General features: G+C 41.0%; 1 protein-coding gene across 1 annotated transcript; it reads right to left on the reverse strand.

The window, feature by feature from the left end:
- Positions 1-16534: 16534 nt before the first annotated feature.
- On the reverse strand, positions 16535-20685 carry en1a (engrailed homeobox 1a). The gene is made up of 2 exons (XM_005943399.3): positions 19880-20685; positions 16535-18007 (listed from the first exon to the last, which is right to left on the reverse strand). Exons 1-2 carry the CDS (start codon positions 20433-20435, stop codon positions 17688-17690), a joined length of 876 nt encoding a protein of 291 aa, XP_005943461.1. The 5' UTR covers positions 20436-20685; the 3' UTR covers positions 16535-17687.
- Between the last annotated feature and the right edge of the window lie 1192 nt (positions 20686-21877).

Raw genomic sequence — 21877 nt, forward strand, 5'->3', positions numbered from 1 at the left:
ATAAGGTAATTTGCATGTTATTAGGAGAAATAAATATTTATAAATGATAGAGAAACCTTGTTGTCAAGCACAGTGGTAAGACTTGTTTTGTAGTCGTTCACCAGGTTCACCGGAGTGATGTTGGCCCCTCATTTACAGAAAGTAAATGAGGGGCCAAAAAAACCTATATCCGTTAGGTTTTTTTGTCTGCTATTTGGCAGCTCAAGGCTTTGCTCCCTGCACAGATTTTCCATAGAACTGATGTCTGGAGATTGGCTTGGCCACTCCATGACCTATCTGAGTTTCTTCTGTAGCCACTTATTTGTTGCATTTCTTGTTTCAACAATAAGAAATGCAACAAATAAGTGGCTACAAGAAACAAGAAATGTTTCAGCATTTCTCTTCCTCCAAACATGGTGAATGGTCTCCTTTATTGCTATATGAGTGAGTTTTCACTCACCTTGTGCTTATACGCCACTCTGTATTTAAAAATAATTGCTAATGATCTCTGGCTCTCTTTCCAATGACGACAGGTGGCTGCACTCCCTGAGCTTGGTTTCGCCAGAGGTTTCCTCTTAAAAGGGAATTTTTCCTTCCCCCTATTGCCAAGTTATTTATTTATTTATTTATTTATTTATTTATTCAACTTGCCTCATTCACCCAGTCATACAAGCACTTTTTTTCTATGCTTTTCTAACATTCACATTCATACTCTAATGCAGCAGTCCCCAACCTTTGTTGCGCCACAGACCGGTTTATGCCCGCCAATATTTTCACGACCTTTAAATACAACAAAATAAAACTAGTACCGGTACCGAAAAAAAGAAGATTTATTCACAACACACGTGAAAAGACCCAGGAAAACCGAGTAAACGATAAAAACAATAACAAAATAACGCTGAAAACCGATAAAAACCCTGAAAACCACACATTTCACACCTGAGCCTCAACTCTCGCGGCCCGGTACCAAACGGCTCACGGACCGGTACCGGTCCGAGGCCCGGGGGTTGGGGACCGCTGCTCTAATGGATGCATCGGAGAGCAACTTGGGGTGAGTATCTTGTCCAAGGATATTTGGCATGCAGACCGGAGCAGCCAGGGATCAAGCCACCAGCTTTCCTATTAGTAGATGGCGTGCCTCCTGAGCTACAGCCACTCCATGCATCATGCTTGCTCATCTAATTGTTGGGTTTTCACTGTACTATTGTCAGGTCTTCACCTTGCAATATAAACACCTTTGAAGTGACTGTTGTAGTGATTTGGTGCTATATAAATAAAACTGAAGTGAATTGAACTGCAGTCATTCCTTCGCTTCCATCACAGGCATCCTGGTATTCTACAAGTTGATTCTATAAATTACATCCCACATCTGGACTAACTTTGCCTATTCTGCCTGGGTAAGACAGCCACTTTTGTGACATTATGATTATCAAGACTGGGTATGTTGCTTCTGATATTAGCAAAATTTTGAAGTTAAATTTAATAATAATAATTTAAATTATTCTAACTATGTTAAATAAATGTTAATTCCAACCACTACAAATCTGAAAGACACAACGAAAGGTTTTTCAGACGCTGTCTTTGCTAACAATTCAAATTCATCTATCTCTGCCTGCCCGTTGCCTCAAGCAACAACCACTGATCGTCTAACAGATTTTGTAAGAGTAGCTGGATTGAGACATAAAGCTTGATGAGGTGCTGCCTCTATGTGACTGATGGTCAGGAATTTTCACTCCCTTAACATGAAGTCAGAGCTGAATCTGGGCAGGATGATCTTCACCCAGCAGCAGTACAGTAGTTGCAGCGCATTATCTTGCATGTCACTGCTTGCAAAGTGCAACCACATGTTGAAAAGTTCTTCAAGCTGAGTATTTGTGTGTGCTTTTTATTTCTATCATTTGGATGCTGAGACTTGTGTGAACTGGTTTGTGGAAAGCAATATATATCGGACACTAGCCGATTAGACTAGTAAAGCAACTCTGTGTTTGGTTCCATTTATTAATTTGTTTTTTTGCCATAAAATTATACCCAGAAACAATTGTTATTTAGAGTTTGGGATGAAAATAAGTTAGAACGTACAAAGTAAAGAAATCTGTAATTTAACAGAATTGTTTTTAAATAAAAGAAAAGTGTAAATGTACATAGATTTATGTGTTAGTTACATCTGCAGCACAAGCATTTTATTACATGTTGTACCCTGTATGATTGTGTATGTGACAAATGAAGGTTGTTTGTTTGAACCTGTATAGAAACGACCTTGGGAGAGGTGCAATTTATTGCGGTGGAAACAAGACAGTGAAGGTGAGACAAAATTCATGACAATGTTTTCCAAATGTCTTCTTTTGCTACTGGTTCAGTGAATTTTGGTCGCAGAGTGACCAAACCTGCAGTTTTGGAATCTGTGAGATGTCGGCTTTAAGCACCCTACGGCATGTCCGTATGTTCCTTCAGATGACGGAAGCATCGATGCTTTGTGTTTACATCTTTTTACAGAATCTGTTTACCTGCTCTTTATTCGTTTGCTGTTTTAGCTTTTTGTAGGTTGTTGAAATGGTTTTGTGAGCTTTTAGCTGAGATGTTGATGTTTCTGTGGATACCACACATCTCTATATTTAAATAAAAGATTTGGTGGGACATCCTGTTAAACCAGGTATTTTCCCTCCGACCCCGGTACCGAGGGCATTGGGATTCAACAGGTTAACTGTTTATTGCTGAGTTTTGTTATGCAGGGGCCACAACTGAGAACAGGAAGGCTGTGCAGAGGGTAATTAATGGTCCCCAAAAAATCACTGGCTGCCCTCTGTCACCCATGGAGGCTATCGCTAGAGCCTCCGCTCTCAGAAAAACCAGGGCCATCACAGGTGACCCTGCCCACTACCTGTTTGACCTGTTGCCCTCTGGTTGGCACCTCAGGTCAGTCAGGTCCCACACCTCCAGACTCTTAAACAGCTTCTTTCCCCGGGCCATTCACACTGTTAACAAGCACTATCCCCCCACATCCCACCCCTGCACTCACCTCCCCAATCTGAGCCAGTCTAAGTAACCCTTTTCACTCAGGCCACTCACACTTATATATACATATGTATTCCTCTTGATTGTATATATTTCTCCTGTTTGTTATTTATACCTGCTGTACACTTGTTGTGTTCAAAACGTCTGTCCCCCTTCAGTCTTTCACACAATGGCGAGATCCCAGTTTGTGATGACGTCCCACCACTGCCTGCCTGATGTCTAAGCTGACCAGCAGAAAAAAACAAAACATGGGAGAGAAAATAGAAGAAAATATAATAAAAGGATCGAACACAAACAGAAAAGCATGCTGTATCACAAACTTTATCTGTAAGGAAACCCAAAAGGAAAGAAAACATGCAGCACCTGGAACACAAAAGTCTAAAATTACATAGACACATAAATCAGCAATTTTCTTGTGGTGTGTGTGTGCGTGCGTGTGTGCGTGTGTGTGTGTGTGTGTGTGAGAGAGAGAGAGAGTGTATGTGGCTTCACGGAATATAAATAATAATGAGCATGGGAAGCTGAGGCAGACAAAACTAGATGCAGGCCATCCACAGCCTCTAATAGTACAGAAGACCTGTGGCTGCACATCTCGGCGACAACTGTGCATCCATCCCAGGAAGAGGAGGAGGGCAGCCCCAGATGAAGGCAAACGTCCCTGCCTGAGGCCGGCATCTCTCTGTCTCTAATGCAGACACACAGACACTCCACAATGGCAACCACAGCTCTCCAGCACCCAAGAAGCTGCCAGACACTCTTAGTCCCAGACACAACTCTCATCCACCTGTAAGGCACACAGCCGACCACCCCCACTAAGTAATGGAACTGATCAGTGGGGACCAGTGAGAAACCAGCTCATCCAGTTGTTTTTTTGAGTCTTTTTGCTTCCATTTCTAATCCGTGTATGCTCCTAAAGTGTACAGCTTGGATGAGGTTACAGCAACCAAACCACATGAATAGGTCTTCACATGTTCTTTGCCAGATCCTCTGAACAAGCACACTGGCGCGTATAGCATGCATATAGTTCTCAGCAGAGTTGTCTTTGCAATAGGTGTATGTGTTTCAGTGTGTAACATCCTGAAGCGCTATATAAATACAGGCCATTTACCATTTTTACCATTTCTTCAAATGAAAAACATTTCTGTCTGGATAACATGTTCCCTTTTTTTTTTTTATCTCTTTCATGCTGTGATCAAAAATGTAGTTTTTACCTTTTCTTACAAATATCTGGATTGTTCCAAATGGGTGTTAGTTTACATGGATAAGTAAAGGCTGAATCATTTTTGAAGTTCATTCTGGTCCTGATATAATGGTGTCAGAATACGCGGTGCACCATGCTGCTGACTTGCTCTCTAAATCCCCCAGATGCCAGTCGAATTGGGCATCTGTTGGATATATTATTTTTTTTACTCAAATATCTGTACTTTCTACTGCTTACATTTTCAAGACAGGCTTGTTAGTTTTGGTTTAATAATGAGTAAAAGAATGAGAGATGACTCAGAGATGGAGAAGGATGTCAGAGAGGGCAGGAGAGGAAGAAATGTTTGAAATCAATCTAAAGGTAAAGACTGCACTGTTGCCTCACAGCAAGAAGGTCATGTGTTTGAATAAACAGATATTTATGGTTTGTTTTGTGCATACATACAGTATGCATGTATGTTGGGAGTGTTTGTGTTTATATAAAGAATGTGAGGATATAACAATATACTGTGTGTGTGTGAGAGAGAGAGAGAGAACAGGTATAGTCAGGATCAGTGTCTGCTGTTGTTCAAGGTGAAGAAGAGGAGGGTTCTCTTCTTCTGACAGTTGCAGTGCCAGCACAGTAGACAGGTAAAGGCCATTACTGTTTGTGTGTACCATATTAGACATAGTCAGACGTGCCCTGTTTCTAAAACCGTTAACCTCATCCTAACTGTGAGAGGCCTTTGCCACTATCCCAACAAAATCGAAGGTTAAGGTGCAAAGACGTTTTTTTCTTCTGTACTTTGAAACTCGCCATATTGGACAGCAAAGGCTCCGCTTGTTTTTCTGAAGAGGGACTACAGTGATGATTAGCTCAGAGGAAGTCCTGGATTAAAATGCTTGAACACTGCATGACACAGTTAACTATTAACATATACAGATGATATTAATAAATACATGAAGACAGGATATTAGCAAAACAGCTAAACTTAACACATTTAACCAGGTGATTTCTCATTGATCCTAATCTGAAAGTGCAGGTGAAGCGTGCACCTGTCCAACTGTTGTCTGTTGGCAAGCCGTGTTTCGGCCCAGAATCAGGTTGTTAACGGTTATTTAGCAATGTCAGAAAAATCCTGTAAATTTTCAAAAATAATACTGGCAACACTTTACTGGAAAATTCACCATACTGCAATTTATTTCACAGTGTTTTGTTGTTGCACCTGCCCCTTTGCCCCAAGTGCCCTTTTCTTGACACAAATTTTTATCGATTTTTTTGTAATGTGTGTGTGTGTGTGTGTGTGTGTGTGTGTGTGTGTGTGTGTGTGTGTGTGTGTCAGAGACCTCTGTGCCCCTCAACATAATATTTAACTATTAATCACAGTTTTGCTAAATAAAAGGATCTGGCTTGCATCAGTCACATGATGACCATTAACCAATGATCGCCCCTGATGGCAGAGGGCGCTGGTTACGAGCCGGGAATGAGCTTGCAAAGAGCAGTTGCCGCCTGAGCGGTGCAGAGCTGTAGGAGAAACTCAAATTAACTGGGAGATCCAGACTGATGCAACAAAAACCAGTAAGCAGGTTTACAGCGTACACTGTAGTCTATAGCACACACGAGTTGAAACAAACATTACTGGTCCTTTTATGAACTGGTGTGCTGGTCATTAGCTGCTAGCTAACTGGGGAAGGGTTTCAGGGGTCTGTAGCTCTGTTCACCGTTTTAGGGAACATGCTTAGTTCAAAGTAAGTTACAGGGCTAATATGCATATCCACATAGTTATGGATTATTATAACTATGATAAAAACACTGTATTTGAAAAATACATTAAGAGACAGTTTATATTAGATTTATATTTCAAATATGACAAAATGCTGATTTTACAGCAGCAAAATTATATTATCTAAGCAATTTAAACATTTAATAAACTTTCTGCCTGCACGGAGTGGATAGTCAAGCAAATTGAATCATGATAAATACATTATTTTACATTTATTGCTTTATTTTTTTATTCTCATTACTTTATTATTATAGCACTAGGAATAAATATTAAAGGAAGGATTCTGGAGCAGCTCCAAGGAGCAAACTTGTGGCCATAGTATACACAGTATTCTGAAGAAGGTATAACATGTCACTGTGTGTGCATGTGTGTGCATGTTTTATGTTTATAGATTTTTAAATTATTACTCATGATACAACATTGTCCAGACTTGCCCTGTAAGGAAATGAGGAGGAAACCGTGACAGAAGGCGCTGTGTGAGGATCCCTCAGCAGCTGGATTACAAAGAGCTCAGGTCACAATAACAGCTGTACCAGTTGTTGCATTGCAGAGGTGTTCAAGTATGAAAATAATAATAAACACAACTGCAATGTTTTTGTTCTATAACAGTTTTCTATCATTACTTTATTATGGATTAGGTGCAAGAGTTGTTACGTGTGGATAATTAAATAACAGTTTAATGCAACAGGAGGTTGTGCCTTGTTCTCAGATGGACACCAAGTGGAGAGTGATAGATGAGATAATAATAAGGGATTGGATTTATATAGCGCTTTTCAAGGCACCCAAAGCGCTTTACAATACCACTATTCATTCACTCTCACACACTGGTGGTTGCAGCTACAGCTGCCCTGGGGCAGACTGACAGAAGCGAGGCTGCCATATCGCGCCATCGGCCCCTCTGGCCAACACCAGTAGGCAAGTAGGGTAAAGTGTCTTGCCCAAGGACACAACCACCAGGACAGAGAGCCCAGGGATCGAACCGGCGACCTTCCGGTTACAGATGCGATTTCCAACCCCCTGAGCCACGGTCGCCCTATATGGGATGGAAGAGATTCAAAGAGTGAGTCACAGGCAGAGCCTGGTTTATTTTTTTTTAATCTGTTTCCTTATGGTTCCAAGCTCTGTCACCAGTCTTTGCATTTTATTATTATCTCATAACACTTGTTTAATCAGCTCCCATCTCTCCTGTGGACTCCTTAATGTCTCCAGTCTGAGATCAGCACAGCCCTGCCCTCCAGCACCATCAGCAGCAGCAGCAACATTGTACCCATCAGGTAAAACATTGGCTACATTTGCTTCGCATTGTCCCCACATGAATAATATAGTATGATGTGATTCCATATTAGATTCTTGATGAATGTGGATTGTTGTTATTCAGCCTGGTTCTGTGAGCCCATTTTTAACTTTGAGCCCTGCACCTGTAAACATGGCTATGAGCACTGTTTAACAAGACTGTCTTAAAATTCTAAGATAAGTGAAAATAAAAGGCAACAACGTCTCTGCATTTCTGTTTTTTCACTAGCGCTACGTTTTTTAGCATTTCCACTACTACACTTCTTCACTCAAATTCCCTCCATCAAATACACAGGTACACCTTCAGACACATGCAATGCATTTCTCACACGCATGCACATGTTTAGCAGGGACCACACACAATCCTGGTGTTAAAAATGTTAGCTACGGTCTGCACTGAGCTTAATTCCCAAAATTCCTCTCAGTTGTAACTTGAACTCCTGGGATGAATGCAGCCACTGTCTTTACATATCTCTCTCTGTCTGAGTCTGTACTTGTAGACACATTATGACACCTCAGAACTTCAGGACTTGCCAAACTATTGATCGTTACCCAACCTCCATATGCTACTATTAATATTCAACAATTCTTCATCCCAGCTTATCACACTTCGGTTAGCCCCACCGACACTTCCTTACATCGCAGCTTAGCTAATGTGGGGGCCTTAAGTTATGGACTTACATGCCAACCCAATCCAGGCCCTGCCAGATGACGTTGGTGGTTCTGTCACTTGGTGTTCACTCTCTCTGCGTTAGAGTATCACTTCCTGCTACTGTTCCAACACACAGTGGTGTTTTTGTGTAGCAGTTTAATTAAAAACTTATAGATAACTTCTTATTTCATAGTGTAATCTTCACATGCTTCATCTGAAGCACAATCTCTGCATGTTCTCTCGCTAATTTATGGTCACAGTTTTCACTTACTGTGTCTTTAGGGTTTCACTAGCTTAACTTAGCTCGTAGCCAACTCGCTAGCAGCATGGCCTCTTCACCTGTCCCTCCTGCACTTTCCTGCTCATTGTGTCAGATGCAGTTGCTTCTCAGCCTCCCTTAGCAGTAATGATACTTGTAACAAATGTAGCCTATTTGCGGCTCTGGAGTCCTGGGCTCCAGGACCTCATCCACACTCACCCTCAGCACAGGTGCCCCCCAGGGATGTGTGCTCAGCCCCCTGCTGTACACCCTGTTCACCCACCACTGTACAGCAACACACAGCTGCAACACCATCATCAAATTTGCAGATGACACCACCATTATCGGCTGCATTTTTGATGGAGATGAGATGGCATACAGGGCAGAGGTGAGAGCCCTGACATCATGGTGCCGCAACAACAACCTGCTGCTTAACGTCAGCAAAACCAAGGAGCTCATCGTGGATTACAGGAGACTGCAGAGAGGAGGCCACACCCCCATCCACATCAAAGGGGCAGAGGTGGAGAGAGTCATCTGCTTCAGATTCCTGGACATCAACATCAGTGAGGATCTGAGCAACAGTGTGAAGAGTAGTGGGCTCTTCAACCGACAGGCTCCCCACCACGAAGGTCATGGAAAGACACTGTACACTGTGTAAAGCAAACACACATCACCCGACAGTAAGTGGAGATCAAGCAACCAGTGATTTCACATCTGCACAGCTTTTTTATATATAAGCTGTGGGGCATAACCAGGCAAGTCGGAGTGTGTTGAAGAAGTGTCCACACGCCCTGGCAAACAGGGATCATTCCTCATAAATAGGGAATATGTAACAGAAGGTATTTTTTCTCCTTAAACAGCAGCCAGGATCCAGGATTGTTAACAGGTGAGTTAATTATCACAGGTATGCTAGACTGAAAGGCAGGAAGCAGAGGGAGACCCACCCCTGCCACAGAAGATGTGGGTAATCCGCACACATGCTAGACTCCACACCTCCACACACAGACAGAGGAAGGAGAGGAGAGAAAGATGGATACGATGAACCTGCACAGGAAGACTGACCACGATGTCTCAGCCCGGTTTTGCTTTCAAATCTGACTTTTTAGCAACAAAATGTTGTGTTCTGGACATAATGACAGAAGTAAGAGAAAATCATTAATGAAATTATAAATGAGATTGATGCAATTGGCCAAAAAATTGTAAAATGGAATAATTCTCCATGGGTTCTTTCACTATAAGTAACCGTTTTGATTATGTGTGCTACACGTCTAGTCGCGTGACCCTTTCCTTAGTATAACAATATTTATTAGTGCAGTGTTCAAGAACTTGTTTTGTGGCCAGTGCTCAGGGTCATTATAAAAATTGAGTTGACTTTTAATGTTGTAAATCAGTTAAACTGAGAAATAGGCTACATTTGTTACAAGTATCTGCCCCAGGGCAGCTGTGGCTACAACTGTAGCTCCCTCCACCTGTGTGTGAATGTGAGAGTGAATGAATAGTGGAATTGTAAAGCGCTTTGAGGGGTCCCAAAAAGCGCTATATAAATGCAATCCATTATTATTATTATTATTAAATATTGAGTGCATTTCTACTTATTTATGAATATGCACAATTATAGTAAACAAGTCACCTATCTTCCTTAAATTATGTTTAATTATTAAATTGTATATTCTTCCATATTGTTGCATCAGAGTATGCATCATATAATATTTATGTATACTCTCAATTTTGGTTCCAGGACAGGACTGAGAATTGAAAATTGCAGTGAGATTAAAATCTAGAATAAATAAAATTTCATTGCTAATTGCTGTATTGTGATACATTGTTGTTATTATTTAGTCGATCTTCCAGTAAATAAAATATGCTATTCATGTGTAAATCACATAATTGTTTTTTCAGGATACATTGTTGATGTCAGATTTAGGCTTTCTCTGAGAACCTGCATTTGATATTATTTTTTAATGATTCATCTAATTATCTTTGCAAATTATGACATGCAGATGTATTTTTAACTTTCTGTTGCACAATAACTGATGCAAAAATAGGCTTGAAGACTTGCCAAAAAGTTTGTAAATATGAATTTTTATGGTTCAATTTCTAATCTGTCTAGTGTGTTTATTGACTGAGAGCCAATACCAAAAGTCTTACATTTAATGCTTCTGAAATGATAAAGAACACATTAACATTGTATTTTATTACTATTGTTATTTATTATTAATATTAGTAGTAGTATTAATATTAGTGTTATTATTTTTGATGTTGTGTCCTTGGGCAAGACACTTCACCCGTTGCCTACTGGTGGTGGTCAGAGGGGCCGGTGGCGCCAGTGTCTGGCTGCCTCGCCTCTGTCAGTGCGCCCCAGGGTGGCTGTGGCTACAATGTAGCTGCCATCACCAGTGTGTGAATGTGTGTGTGAATGGGTGGATGACTGGTTGTGTAAAGCGCTTTGGGGTCCTTAGGGACGAGTGAAGCGCTATACAAATACAGACCATTTACCATTTTGTTTTTTTGTTTTTTTAGTTTGTGTACATCTGTGTTATGTCATTAAAAAACAACATTAATAAATTCCCGGGGTAAAATCTTCCAAAGTGTAATGTAGTCTGTTGGTGCAGAGTCCTTGTTTGCTCAGACACAGTAAGCACTGCTGCCATTTTGTTTGGCAATTGTTGATAACAGCAATTGCAAACAGAGGATTCGGGGAAATGTCAGCGTTGTCATTTTTACTACTTCTTTAACCTTTTACAGCGGATGTTCAGAAGATGCCGAGGACTTTTACCGCTCTGCTCAGAAAACGAAATGCTGGTGTGTTTTGGTATTCTGTTCTGTTACTGTGTGAGAGCTGAGAGTGTCTTGTGGATTACATGGCTGAATTTCCAGTCTTGTGTAATTAAAGATTACAGAAATGACCAGACAAATGCATGCGCTTATGCTTCCTGACCCTCACTGTTATGTGGCCACAATATGTTTTTTAATAATATAGACTGTCATGAAAAACAATGTCAAGTGATAGATGGTGCACTGGGGGAAGAATATTATGCATATAATCAATTGTAATTTAAAGGCAACACTGTCAGTGAACTGATATGTGTGATATGTGTGTTGAGACATTTGTTCACAAACTGAAGCATTTAGCAACCACTGCACAAACTACTGAAATAATGCTTTTGAGACTTTCTTTGGTTTGAACCTCATTTGCCTGCTGGCTTAACTCAATTGGCATCACTGCAGCATGGGGTGGGGATATGAAGGGATCCAAGTTCAGACCCTTGAATGGCAGTTATATTTGAGGAGCTGCAGAAGGAAACCATGTAAATACACTGTTTGTATGCTATATTTGGGAACAAACAGACCCTGGGAGGAGGTGGGCCGGCTAGCTTTGATGGCTGGCTGGTAGCTTAAAGGTTTTAAGCTTTTAGGGCCCGAGCACTAAAAGTGTGAAGGCCCTATTACAAGCGATCTGTTTAATATCATCTTCAATCTCCTTTTTGAGGGCCTCAGCATGCTCAAACACTAATGAAGTATTGAATTTTGCACATGCATCGGGTCCAGTGAATACTTTTTGAACTCCTCAGGATGTTAATGGATCATTTATCAGATTCATATTTTGATGTGGGCAACATTAAACTGCTGAGCTTTTGAGTTTTCGTTGAAGAGTTTGTTTGTGGGGGAATTTTGATCATTTGCTGTGAAATTTTAATTGGCTGACATATTTTGTCCAGTCTGAACCAAAGGTCTCACATGTCATCAGGCTCCGCCCCCAAATACATATTAACTGCAATATTGTACAGTGTTCACAGCGCCACCTAGTGGGAACAGGAAATGTAATGTTTTACACTTTGGGGGTACAGTTTCAAGGCAGCTGACCTCAGCAACCTCAAATTTCGAGTTGGTCTTACACTACAAGGAAAACTGAGTTTTCATCTAAGCGTGTAACCTTGGCAACATTGCGAATTTTTATGTTTTGCCATGAGGCACGAAATTGCTATAACTCTATAACACCTTGTCCAGTTTCTCCCAAACTTTAAAGGCATGACGAGAGTCCGACTCTGAACAGCTTATTTTCATTGTAAGCAAAAGCTACAGCGCCACCTAGTTGTAAGGAAATGTGATGTTTTATACTTCGATGTACTGCTCCTCCCAGGTTGACCCCATACACCTCAAAAGCTGTCTGAATAAACATCAGAAATTGATGATGCTTCAGTGTGAAAATGTGAGCTTTCATTTAACGGCGCACCCATGTAGAATAGCGATTCGCCATCATCAGGAAGTAGTTTTCACAGAGCTTGGAAAGCTTGAAAAGTCGTCAAACCTGGCAGACTCTCAAATGTGATGAAGGCTTTCCTGTTTTCCAGCCCTTTTCATTGAATATTGCAAAATGGCTCCACAATGCCACCTATGAAATTTTAAAGGAGTCCCTGCACTTTTTCATCTATGCGTTTGAAACTTGGCATCCTAATGTCAGATATCAAGATATACAATAAAAGTCTCATCCTCAACCCAACAGGAAGTCTGCCATTTTGAATTTAATGTGTAATTTTGGCCACATTTTCTGCTAATTTCAGGCCTCATACCTTAACAAACACTGAGGGATTTCATGAGCTCAACACGATCTTCACTTAATGGATCCTAAAGAGTTTTCATGAAAACTAAATGGCATAGCAACACTCCGAGTTTTGATCAATCACCGTGAAGCACAAAACTGTTGTAACTCAAAGACACAATACTCAGTCTCTACCAAACTTCACAGGTGTGATGAGAGTCCAACCCTAACACACACACAAAGAAACACAGCACAATCATACAAAAGACACAAGTGAAGTTGTGCTGATAATTCAGTTACACGATGACAACATGTTTAAACGTCTTTCTTTTGGTTTTGTTGTCTTTGCTCTTTGGTTAGTGTTAGGCATCAACACCATGTTTAGAGAAAGATGATGAGCTGGTTAACAAACATGCCACTGTAACAAACCACCATTTCTGGTTAAGTCTAAGGCCTGTCACGGATCTGTGGGAAATAAATATGTGGATTTCAGTTCTACTGGTTTCAAATTCTTACTGCCAAAGTACAGTTTGTGTCCATGTATGCAACAAAGACACCTTTTCATTCCAGCTTCATTAATTTCCAGACGACCAGAATACACCAGAGTACACAGAGGAATTGTGTGAAATATAAGAAAAGCATCTTTCGTCATATCTCATTGTTTATCAGTTTGTTTCAAATAACTTTATATCATTGTTTTCTGTTCCTGTTACCAAATCATTTAATGAGTTGCTTTTTGCCATAGGCCGTTTAAAATAACACTGCACAGAGGTAGTGACGGGGGGGCACACACAGCTTTCTTCTTGTACTCTGTGTTTTGCCATTTTAAGAAAGTGTGTTTAGGTGTTTGGTTGTTTTTTAAACACAATGTGCAAAATTAACTGTAACCTTCCTAAAATAATAATCATAACATAAATAAATTTAGATATTGTTGTGTTGGTTTACAGATTATCTGTTCTACTCCTTCTTTGTTGAATATATCGGCTTATTGCTGGTAAATGTTCTATCTTATCACAGAATATAACCCAACATTTCACTCGCCCCTGTCTGTGTGAAACAATCTCGAGTATCAGAGGTGAGCAGTCAACATGTGACATTTAATGACTGAGTAATCCTTATCGAAAAAATTCTTCCTGGCAGATGGGCACACACATGCACACATACATCTAACATCCAACAGTTAATCCATGTATGAGTTATGGATCTTAGCACACACACACACACACACACACACACACACACACACACACACACACGCACTCACACACACACACACACACACACACACACACACACACACACACACACACACACACACACACACACACACCACGCACGCACACACACACACACACACACGCACATCACACACACACACGCACCCACGCACGCACACACACACACACACAGAGTGTTCAGTAACAGTGTGGGAGGCCTGTACAACTCAATGCCACTTTTGTTACTCACCCATGATAAAACAAGTGGTGTGCAGACTTGAACTCTGCACACCACTGTGTATGTTTGTGTTGAGACACATACATAAAGCCTTTGCATGTGTGTTGGTATAACAGTGTGGGGGGTTTTCCCCAAATTTTAATGTGATGATTTTGAATATCAGCACCAGAAATAATGGCCATGAATTGCATTCCTGTAAATTCAAATAAATTAGACACCATGGTAATCCACATGTGTTCAAATGTCATGTATCACTTGTGCATGTAACATGTATCACATGTTAACACCTTTTCTTTTCTTCAGTCACTTCTTCAAGAAAGTTTTTTGTTTACTAAGAAGGTTTTAAATTTGATCATTTTATGACTTGAAATGTAATTCAGTTCTTTAATTACCACTGGATCATAGCAGGTGTTTACATCAATCTGCTGATTTGGAATTTTCCATTTTTTTGAAGTTTTGGGTTTGCTGTGTGCACTTTTTGTTCTAAGAAATGAAGACTTTCCATTTTTTTTTGCTGCTCACAGAGCAGATTATCAAAGATTCCTACTGTTCTATTCAAGAAAAGTTATTATTATTATTATTATTATTATTATTATTATTATTATTATTATTATTATTATTATTATTATTATTATTAACAACAACAATAATAATAATGATGATGATGATGATGATGATGATGATGATGATGATGATGATAGTAACAAAACAGTACTAATAATATACATTCATAAAGTTCTATATCAGCAGGGAGTCTTTCTTTATTACCTTCATTTGCATGTAAATGAAAGCTGTTCCTGTAGCCGCAGGACCAGCTGTTTGGTTGCACTCTTCAGTCACTGCATCTTTACCAGTCTCCCTCACACACACACACACACACACACACACACACACACACACACACACACACACACACACACGCACACACACACACACATAGGTATAGATATTCCAAAGGCCTGTATAAGAATCATAACAAATCCCCTCCTCTTCCTCTGAGGCTGGCAGCAGCATCAGCAGAAGAGTGGAAGAAAACAGGTACAGGCAGAGGGCCATACAACTTGTCACAACATCTACGTTTGATTTTGACAAATTGATCTCAGCCTGCTGTTACCCTCTGCTTTCTTTCTTTTTTTTCTTTTATAAGGAGTAAGGAGTGCTTTCATTGGACAGGCTCTGCAAGAGGTAACCATAGGTTAACTATGAAGCTCCAGATGACAGATGACCTCCAGGCTACAGGAAATAACTGGTTTCCTCTCCAAGATACTCATTCTGTTTAATTTAGTCCAAACTAATTACACAGTGGACTTCTATCAGTAGCTGATAACGCAGATCTAAGGTGTTTATGTTTATATATTTCTGTAAGGTCTAACAAAGCCCCCTTCCTCCAAACAAAAAGGGATTATGGTTCATTTTACTTGTCAGATTAACCGGAGGTCATTTATCTGTTCTACTTAGCTGATAGAATGGCGATAAGAACACATTTCTTTGGATGAAAACAATAGCTGGATGGAGAGTGAAGAAAGAGATTATGCCGGCCGAAGGTTACATTTATTTCTTTTAAACAAACACACTTTTTATCTTGTGAAAGAAATCATCTGGAGCGATAGTCTGTAAATGTAGCTTGTATAAAAACGAGAAAACTTTACAGTTTCTTTATTTCGTGATTTTTAAATAAACTCCAAAAATAATACAAGAAAAAATTTATCTAAAAACAAACCAAACCAAAGATTATTCGAGTGTTTTTGGTTTTACATGGATTGTATTTAGTAAAACCCGATCAGGCTGCTCAAATGATAAAGAAACGCACCAACTAATTAAATGTAGGGAATGAATATGAATATGAATTGAAATATTCATTTTCTTTTATAATTTTTAACCATTTGCATGAAAAAAAATCAGATACGCCCTCCCTCTCTCACCTGCTTGATTTGTGCCTTTCTGTGTTATTTTAGTGTTGCTTGTAGGCCGTGCCTTGACCCGTCGATTTGCTGGTTGTCTCTCGGAGACACACACACACAGGCGGACTCACACTGCGTTTACCTTCAGCACCTTGGTATTTTTGTTTAAGGCTGTGCAGAGAGCCGGCTGATGAAATGGGTGATCACAGAAAGACGGAGAGGCAATTTCATGCTCTGTAACGCTTTGAACGGCGTGATGCGTCTTGCAGTGTAAATTCACCTCCTTTCCAAAGACCTATGAATATGGATTCAGTTGTCCCCACTCACTTGAACCAATGAGCTGCGACGTCCCCTTACCCCCAGCTTCTCCGCAGACAGCCTCACCTCCATTTTATTTTATTAATTGAATATTCAGTTACACACACGCACACACACACACACACACACACACACACACACACACACACAACTGGGTCAGTTCCAATATAAAAGTGTTTATTTGAAATTGTACATAATGTATTTCAAGATGTATTTCAAATAGTGCGATGCTGTTTGCCGAGTGTCTCAGGCCACTTTGCACCAGAGGAAATGACGCACAGAAGCGCTGTAGTAATCCTTGGGTCCGTTTAAGAGACATTAATCTCAGAAAACACAATTACACAATTTCGACTAAGAAACCGCTGCAGGTGCACACACACACGGTGACGTTATGAAAATGCAGTACAGCTCACACGTTCATTTGATTTGATTTGATTTAAATTTCTTTGTTCGTTTGTTTATTTCTTTTTATTGATCGGCCGATTAGATAAAAGAAGTGGCACAAAAACAGAGAGTGTGGCTAAGCTGCAGATGTTGTGTTTGTGTGAAGGCGTTGTTGTTTCAGTTTTAGCGTGTATGTCTGAAAGTGAAAAAGGACCACAACACGTTTTATGTGCTGCTGTAGCAATAAAATATTCACAAAATATTCACGATGGGCTTTTATAGAGGCTTTCTCTCAGCAATTAAAATTTTAACTTATTATTTATAATACTGTTTTTTTTATATTTTCCGTGTGGTTTCTCAAAGGGCATCATACAGAATCCTCTATTTAGATCAGATCCCACATGTGTTTTCACTGTAACAGATTGCATGAGACGTTCCTAACAAATTCAAAGGGATTTCTTGTGTCTTTTGAAATGACAGAACCACGTTGTTCACATTTGGTACTCAAACTGTGTGTTGAACCGTATTCAAACTGACCGCAGGATTAGTAAAGTACTCGTATGGCTGTTGGAAGTGGTCAGCAGCGCGTTCCAGAACGAAAGCAACTACCATTAGTAAAGTAAAAATGCCCCAGAACATCAGCTGGTGTGCGCCTGTTATGGCTGTGAGGAGGAATGGATGGGTGAGGGTACACTTCAGTCTAACATCAAGGGTGCTGCTGCTTATTAACGTTTCTGAAAGTGTCTATTTCTCAATAAAATCTTTGGTTTGGCGGTGGCAGGTCAGTCTGCTCGAATCTTCTGCTCTAGAGTCACTTCTGAAGAGGAGGAGACGAGGAAGAGGACACTAGCTCGGTCCCCCATCCTCCACGTTAAATTAGATATTATTATTTACAATGTACAGCGTGAGTGTAAGAAGGAAGTCGTGTTCATCAGTCGCTGTCCTCCTTGTCCTCCTGGATGGTGGTGGTGGAATGGTTGTAAAGTCCCTGCGCCATCAGCTGAAGGGCCAGCCCGTTCTTGAAGCCACTGGCCTTTTTGATCTTGGCCCTTTTGTTCTGAAACCATATTTTGATCTGGGACTCGTTGAGGTTGAGCTCCTGGGCCAGAGACTGGCGCCGCTGCTCCGTGATGTAGCGATTCACTTGGAACTCTGTCTTCAGTCTCTGCAGCTGCTCGGCCGTGAAGGCCGTGCGTGGCCGTTTGTCCTCTTTGCCGCTTTTTGACTTTTTCAGTTTCCGTGTCCTTGGGCCTGCAGTAGGGGCGAAAGAAGAGAGCGGAAACATAAATATGCAGCGTGCGCAAAACAACAGCGCGCTAACAAAGCTGGAGTTCTAAGTAATCCAGCCTGCAAGCTATGGATACATGACAGATACTACTACTACTAATAATAGTAATTATTAATATTATTATTATTATTATTATTATTATTATTATTATTATTATTATTATTATTATTATTATTATTATTATTATTTCTTTATTTAATTTACAGAATAACGTTATGTGGCACGTGTCTGTGTGGTGGTGTCTTCAGAGCATCAGCGCGTTTACACACTCCTGATTACTGCCTACACGGATGACTACAGCAGCCCGAGCCCCTGTCTGACATCATTGCGAACACACGTACGTTTAGGTGTTTTTTACACAATAATCTGTCATCTAAATATTCGACAATAAGATTTCCTTTTTTTTTTTTTTATTAATGTTTTAGAATATTCGGCCGCCCAGATCATGGTGTGCATAGAACAGCACGCGTTTACTGCTTTTTCTCTTTTTCTTTTTAAACGACAAAAACAAATAATGCCAGTTGGAACAGAAAGCTTCAGTTCACACTGAACAAAGTTAAATTCATCAACAAGATGCCGCACAAAGACTATGGTTTGAATAATCTTCTGCTGTAGTGACTGGTGTACGATTGACTTTTTAAAATATTAATAAATGTCTTTACTTGTAGGCTTTGAAATACTGAAGTCCACGTCACAAATAATATGGCTCACACACACACACACACACACACACACACACACACACACACACACACACACACACACACACACACACACAAATATATATATTAATGAACGTGCACGTGTCTTCTAGCTATTTACATCTGCATAGTTTCTTTAGCAAAAATTTAAGCAGGCGCTTAATAAATTCAAAATGTCCTCTGTAAAGACGAACGGGCTCGCGAGGCTGTAAGACTTTATTTACCTTTAGTTCCTTTGTGTTTTATTCCACCTTACTGATGGCAGCTCACACACCGGGTCACAGGAGCTATTACACGCCATCACCGGTTTTTGTGGAAAGACAATATCTCCTGGAATCAGCCAAAGTGTCAAATATGTTCCGTTGTCAGCTACACAATTCTAATCCTCCAGGATCAACGCTGCTTATGGAAATCTAACAAGACCGATTATGACTAAAACGGGGAGAAGTTTTTACAGGCCGCACGAGCATTGGTTGTGCTTTTTGATGCGCGTGAATTTAAATTAAAATAGCTTTTAGGATTATTTATTTAATCATTTTTCATTTTGCAAGTGAATCTTTAAACAAACAGAAATTCACAGAAAACTTCCATGCTCGCCAAACACACCAGTGTTACAGATGTGTAGTGAACAATTTTATATTTTCATCCCAAAATATATAAATGTAAAATAGATATTATTTTTGAACCGAAATAAATAAATACATGAACCAGCATTTTAAACTGTTTTCCGTCTTTATCGAGTTTTTTTTTTATTATTGTGGTGCTGCGTCGAGCGGCATGAAATCCTGAGACGATTTAAAAATAAATCAATGCGGCAACGCAAACATTATAATAACATATATCCAATAGCGTATTGCTAACCAATAAACGATTTGGTTTGATATTAGACTTGAATCGAGTCAGTGCAGCTTCATTTTTTGAGAACATTTAAACAAAGGTCTGAAAATGTTCTAAAACTTTATTTCGTGCTTTACTTTATTAGAAAAATTGTTCTTCGTTTGTTGCATGGAAACTGTTGAATATTAACGTTTAAAAAAAGTCTTGATGAATAAAATGTTAAGTGAGTTTAGGGTGGAAATAATCCTCAGTTATGCACGGTCACAGTTGCATTTCTTCACGAATCTACTGCCTTACCAGATGAGGGCCTGTCCGAGTATCGGGTGCAGTAAACCCAGGCAGGCCAGAGCAGTGGCTGCGTCTCCGGTGTGGGCGCCGCGGTGCCGTTCAGCACCACCAGCGAAGACGAGGTATTTTCCCCGGCCCCAGTGCCAGTTCTCCCCTCTGCTTTTACGCCTTGGCCGTTACCGGTAGAGGGAGCGGCTGCGGCTCCTCCGCCGGTAACGTTGCTTTTTTTGGGACTTGCCAAAGAAGCGGAGGAGGCAGAGGACGAACTACTGTCAGTACTGCAGTTGGAGTCCTGGCACGGCGTCCCTGGAAGGCTCGGCCTGCTGATCGCCGGGTGGACGCGCTCCCGACCGGATGTCTGCGCCCTCTCCCGCAGGCCAAGGCCGTGCTCCTTCTTGCAGCCAAAGTCCGGTCTCAAAATGTTGTCAATGAAAAAGTTGGTGGTTCTGTGGGCCTGTTGGGCGACCTGTAGAGGCAATATAGGCGGGGAGGGCAGGCTGGGAGACGGGGAAACGCTCTCCCCCTCGCTGCTATCCGAGCTGTTAAGATCCCGCTGCTCCTCCATCGGTGCTTCTCTGAAGAACCTGGTTTCTGTTCTCTTAATCCACTTCCACTGCGTGAGTTTATTTTGTATCCAAATTATGACTACGGAAAGCACTAAAACATAGTTATTTTCTCACCGGAATGGTGCTGGTTGTTGTCATTATTCGGAAACTGTGGGCATCCTCCCTGCGCAAAGGCGCTCCAGAGGGTCATGGTCGTTGATTTACTATAAGACTGACTGTGGTCGCTGTTGCACACTACTCCCACACACCCAGAGCTTTTCACGGCTGTGTGACACTCTTCACAAAGTCCACACACACACACACACGCACACACACACTCGCGCGCGCGCGCGCGCACGCGCCCCACACACACACACACACACACACACACACACACACACACACACACACAACTAGAGGCGCATGAAACGTATCGGGCCAATCACCGACCGGGACACTTTGGAACAGAGTGTGACGACGTCCAATAATGTCATGAGTCTCTGAGCCAAGTGGAGAGCTGTGGCGCAGGGAGCAGGCTTCACAGAGAAACCAAACAAGAGATTATCGCTGCTCCTCGCCTTCAGTCTCGTTACGGTGTACTGTTACATACAGCTGATGAACGGAAGAATACCGGCTGTTTACTGCTGGTTTTTGTACGAAATCCATCTGCGCACCTCTACTTTACTTTGAACTGTACAGACACAGGCGGGCCTCAGACCCAGTTAAACCGTGAGCCACGACTGCACACAGAAATGCTTTTAATTGGGCCGTAGCGTAAATAGATAGGATGACATTTGGGGGTTTGCTTCCCCACTTACAAGCATGTTTTATCCAAACCAAAGCGCACGCCTTCTACATCTTCATATGCGCCCGTTCGCTCTGAATGGTGATATCTAACTGCTCACAGCTGCAGGTTAGATACCACCACCTATCAAAACACACACACACACACACACACACACACACACACACACACACACACACACACACACCTGCTGTTTCCCCTTCTTTCTGGCCATTGTCAGCGCGTGTTGTTTTCGCTGAAATAGCGCGCTCTTATCTCTTTCTGAGAGAGAGGAGCTGCCGAGGGATAATTTATAGGTTTTAATTATTTTTTATTCCGCCTGATGAGCCGGACGTTCATCACCTGGCTGCAAGAGAAAAGCCGTTCAAAGTCTCCGTCAACGTCGCCTTGCCAAACACTTCATCAAAGTGTGCGCAAAGTGGGCCGATAGAATACCAGAAATGCGCATAATAGACAGGCACGCCGCCTGCCAAGATGTTAATAGAAAAGCTGCTGTGCAGCGGAATACTGAGAGGTTGTGTGAAGGGACAACTTAATTGGTATAATTCATATTAAATGAAGCCTGATTATATGTCTTACACGAAGTAATAATAATACTAATAATAACAATAATGATCTGTAATGTTTTACATTCTAAGATGCCCTAATTGGCTTTAG

This window comes from Haplochromis burtoni, unplaced genomic scaffold (assembly GCF_018398535.1).
Source record: "Haplochromis burtoni strain Fernald_Lab_line unplaced genomic scaffold, NCSU_Asbu1 Contig_372, whole genome shotgun sequence".
Taxonomy (NCBI): Eukaryota; Metazoa; Chordata; class Actinopteri; order Cichliformes; family Cichlidae; genus Haplochromis; species Haplochromis burtoni.

Excerpts from the sequence above, each read along its gene's own strand:
- en1a (XM_005943399.3), bottom strand. The coding sequence starts at position 20,435 with ATGGAGGAGCAGCGGGATCTTAACAGCTCGGATAGCAGCGAGGGGGAG. Across the intron at positions 18,008-19,879 it reads CTCGGACAGGCCCTCATCTG|GCCCAAGGACACGGAAACTG; the intron begins GTAAGGCAGTAG and ends CCCCTACTGCAG.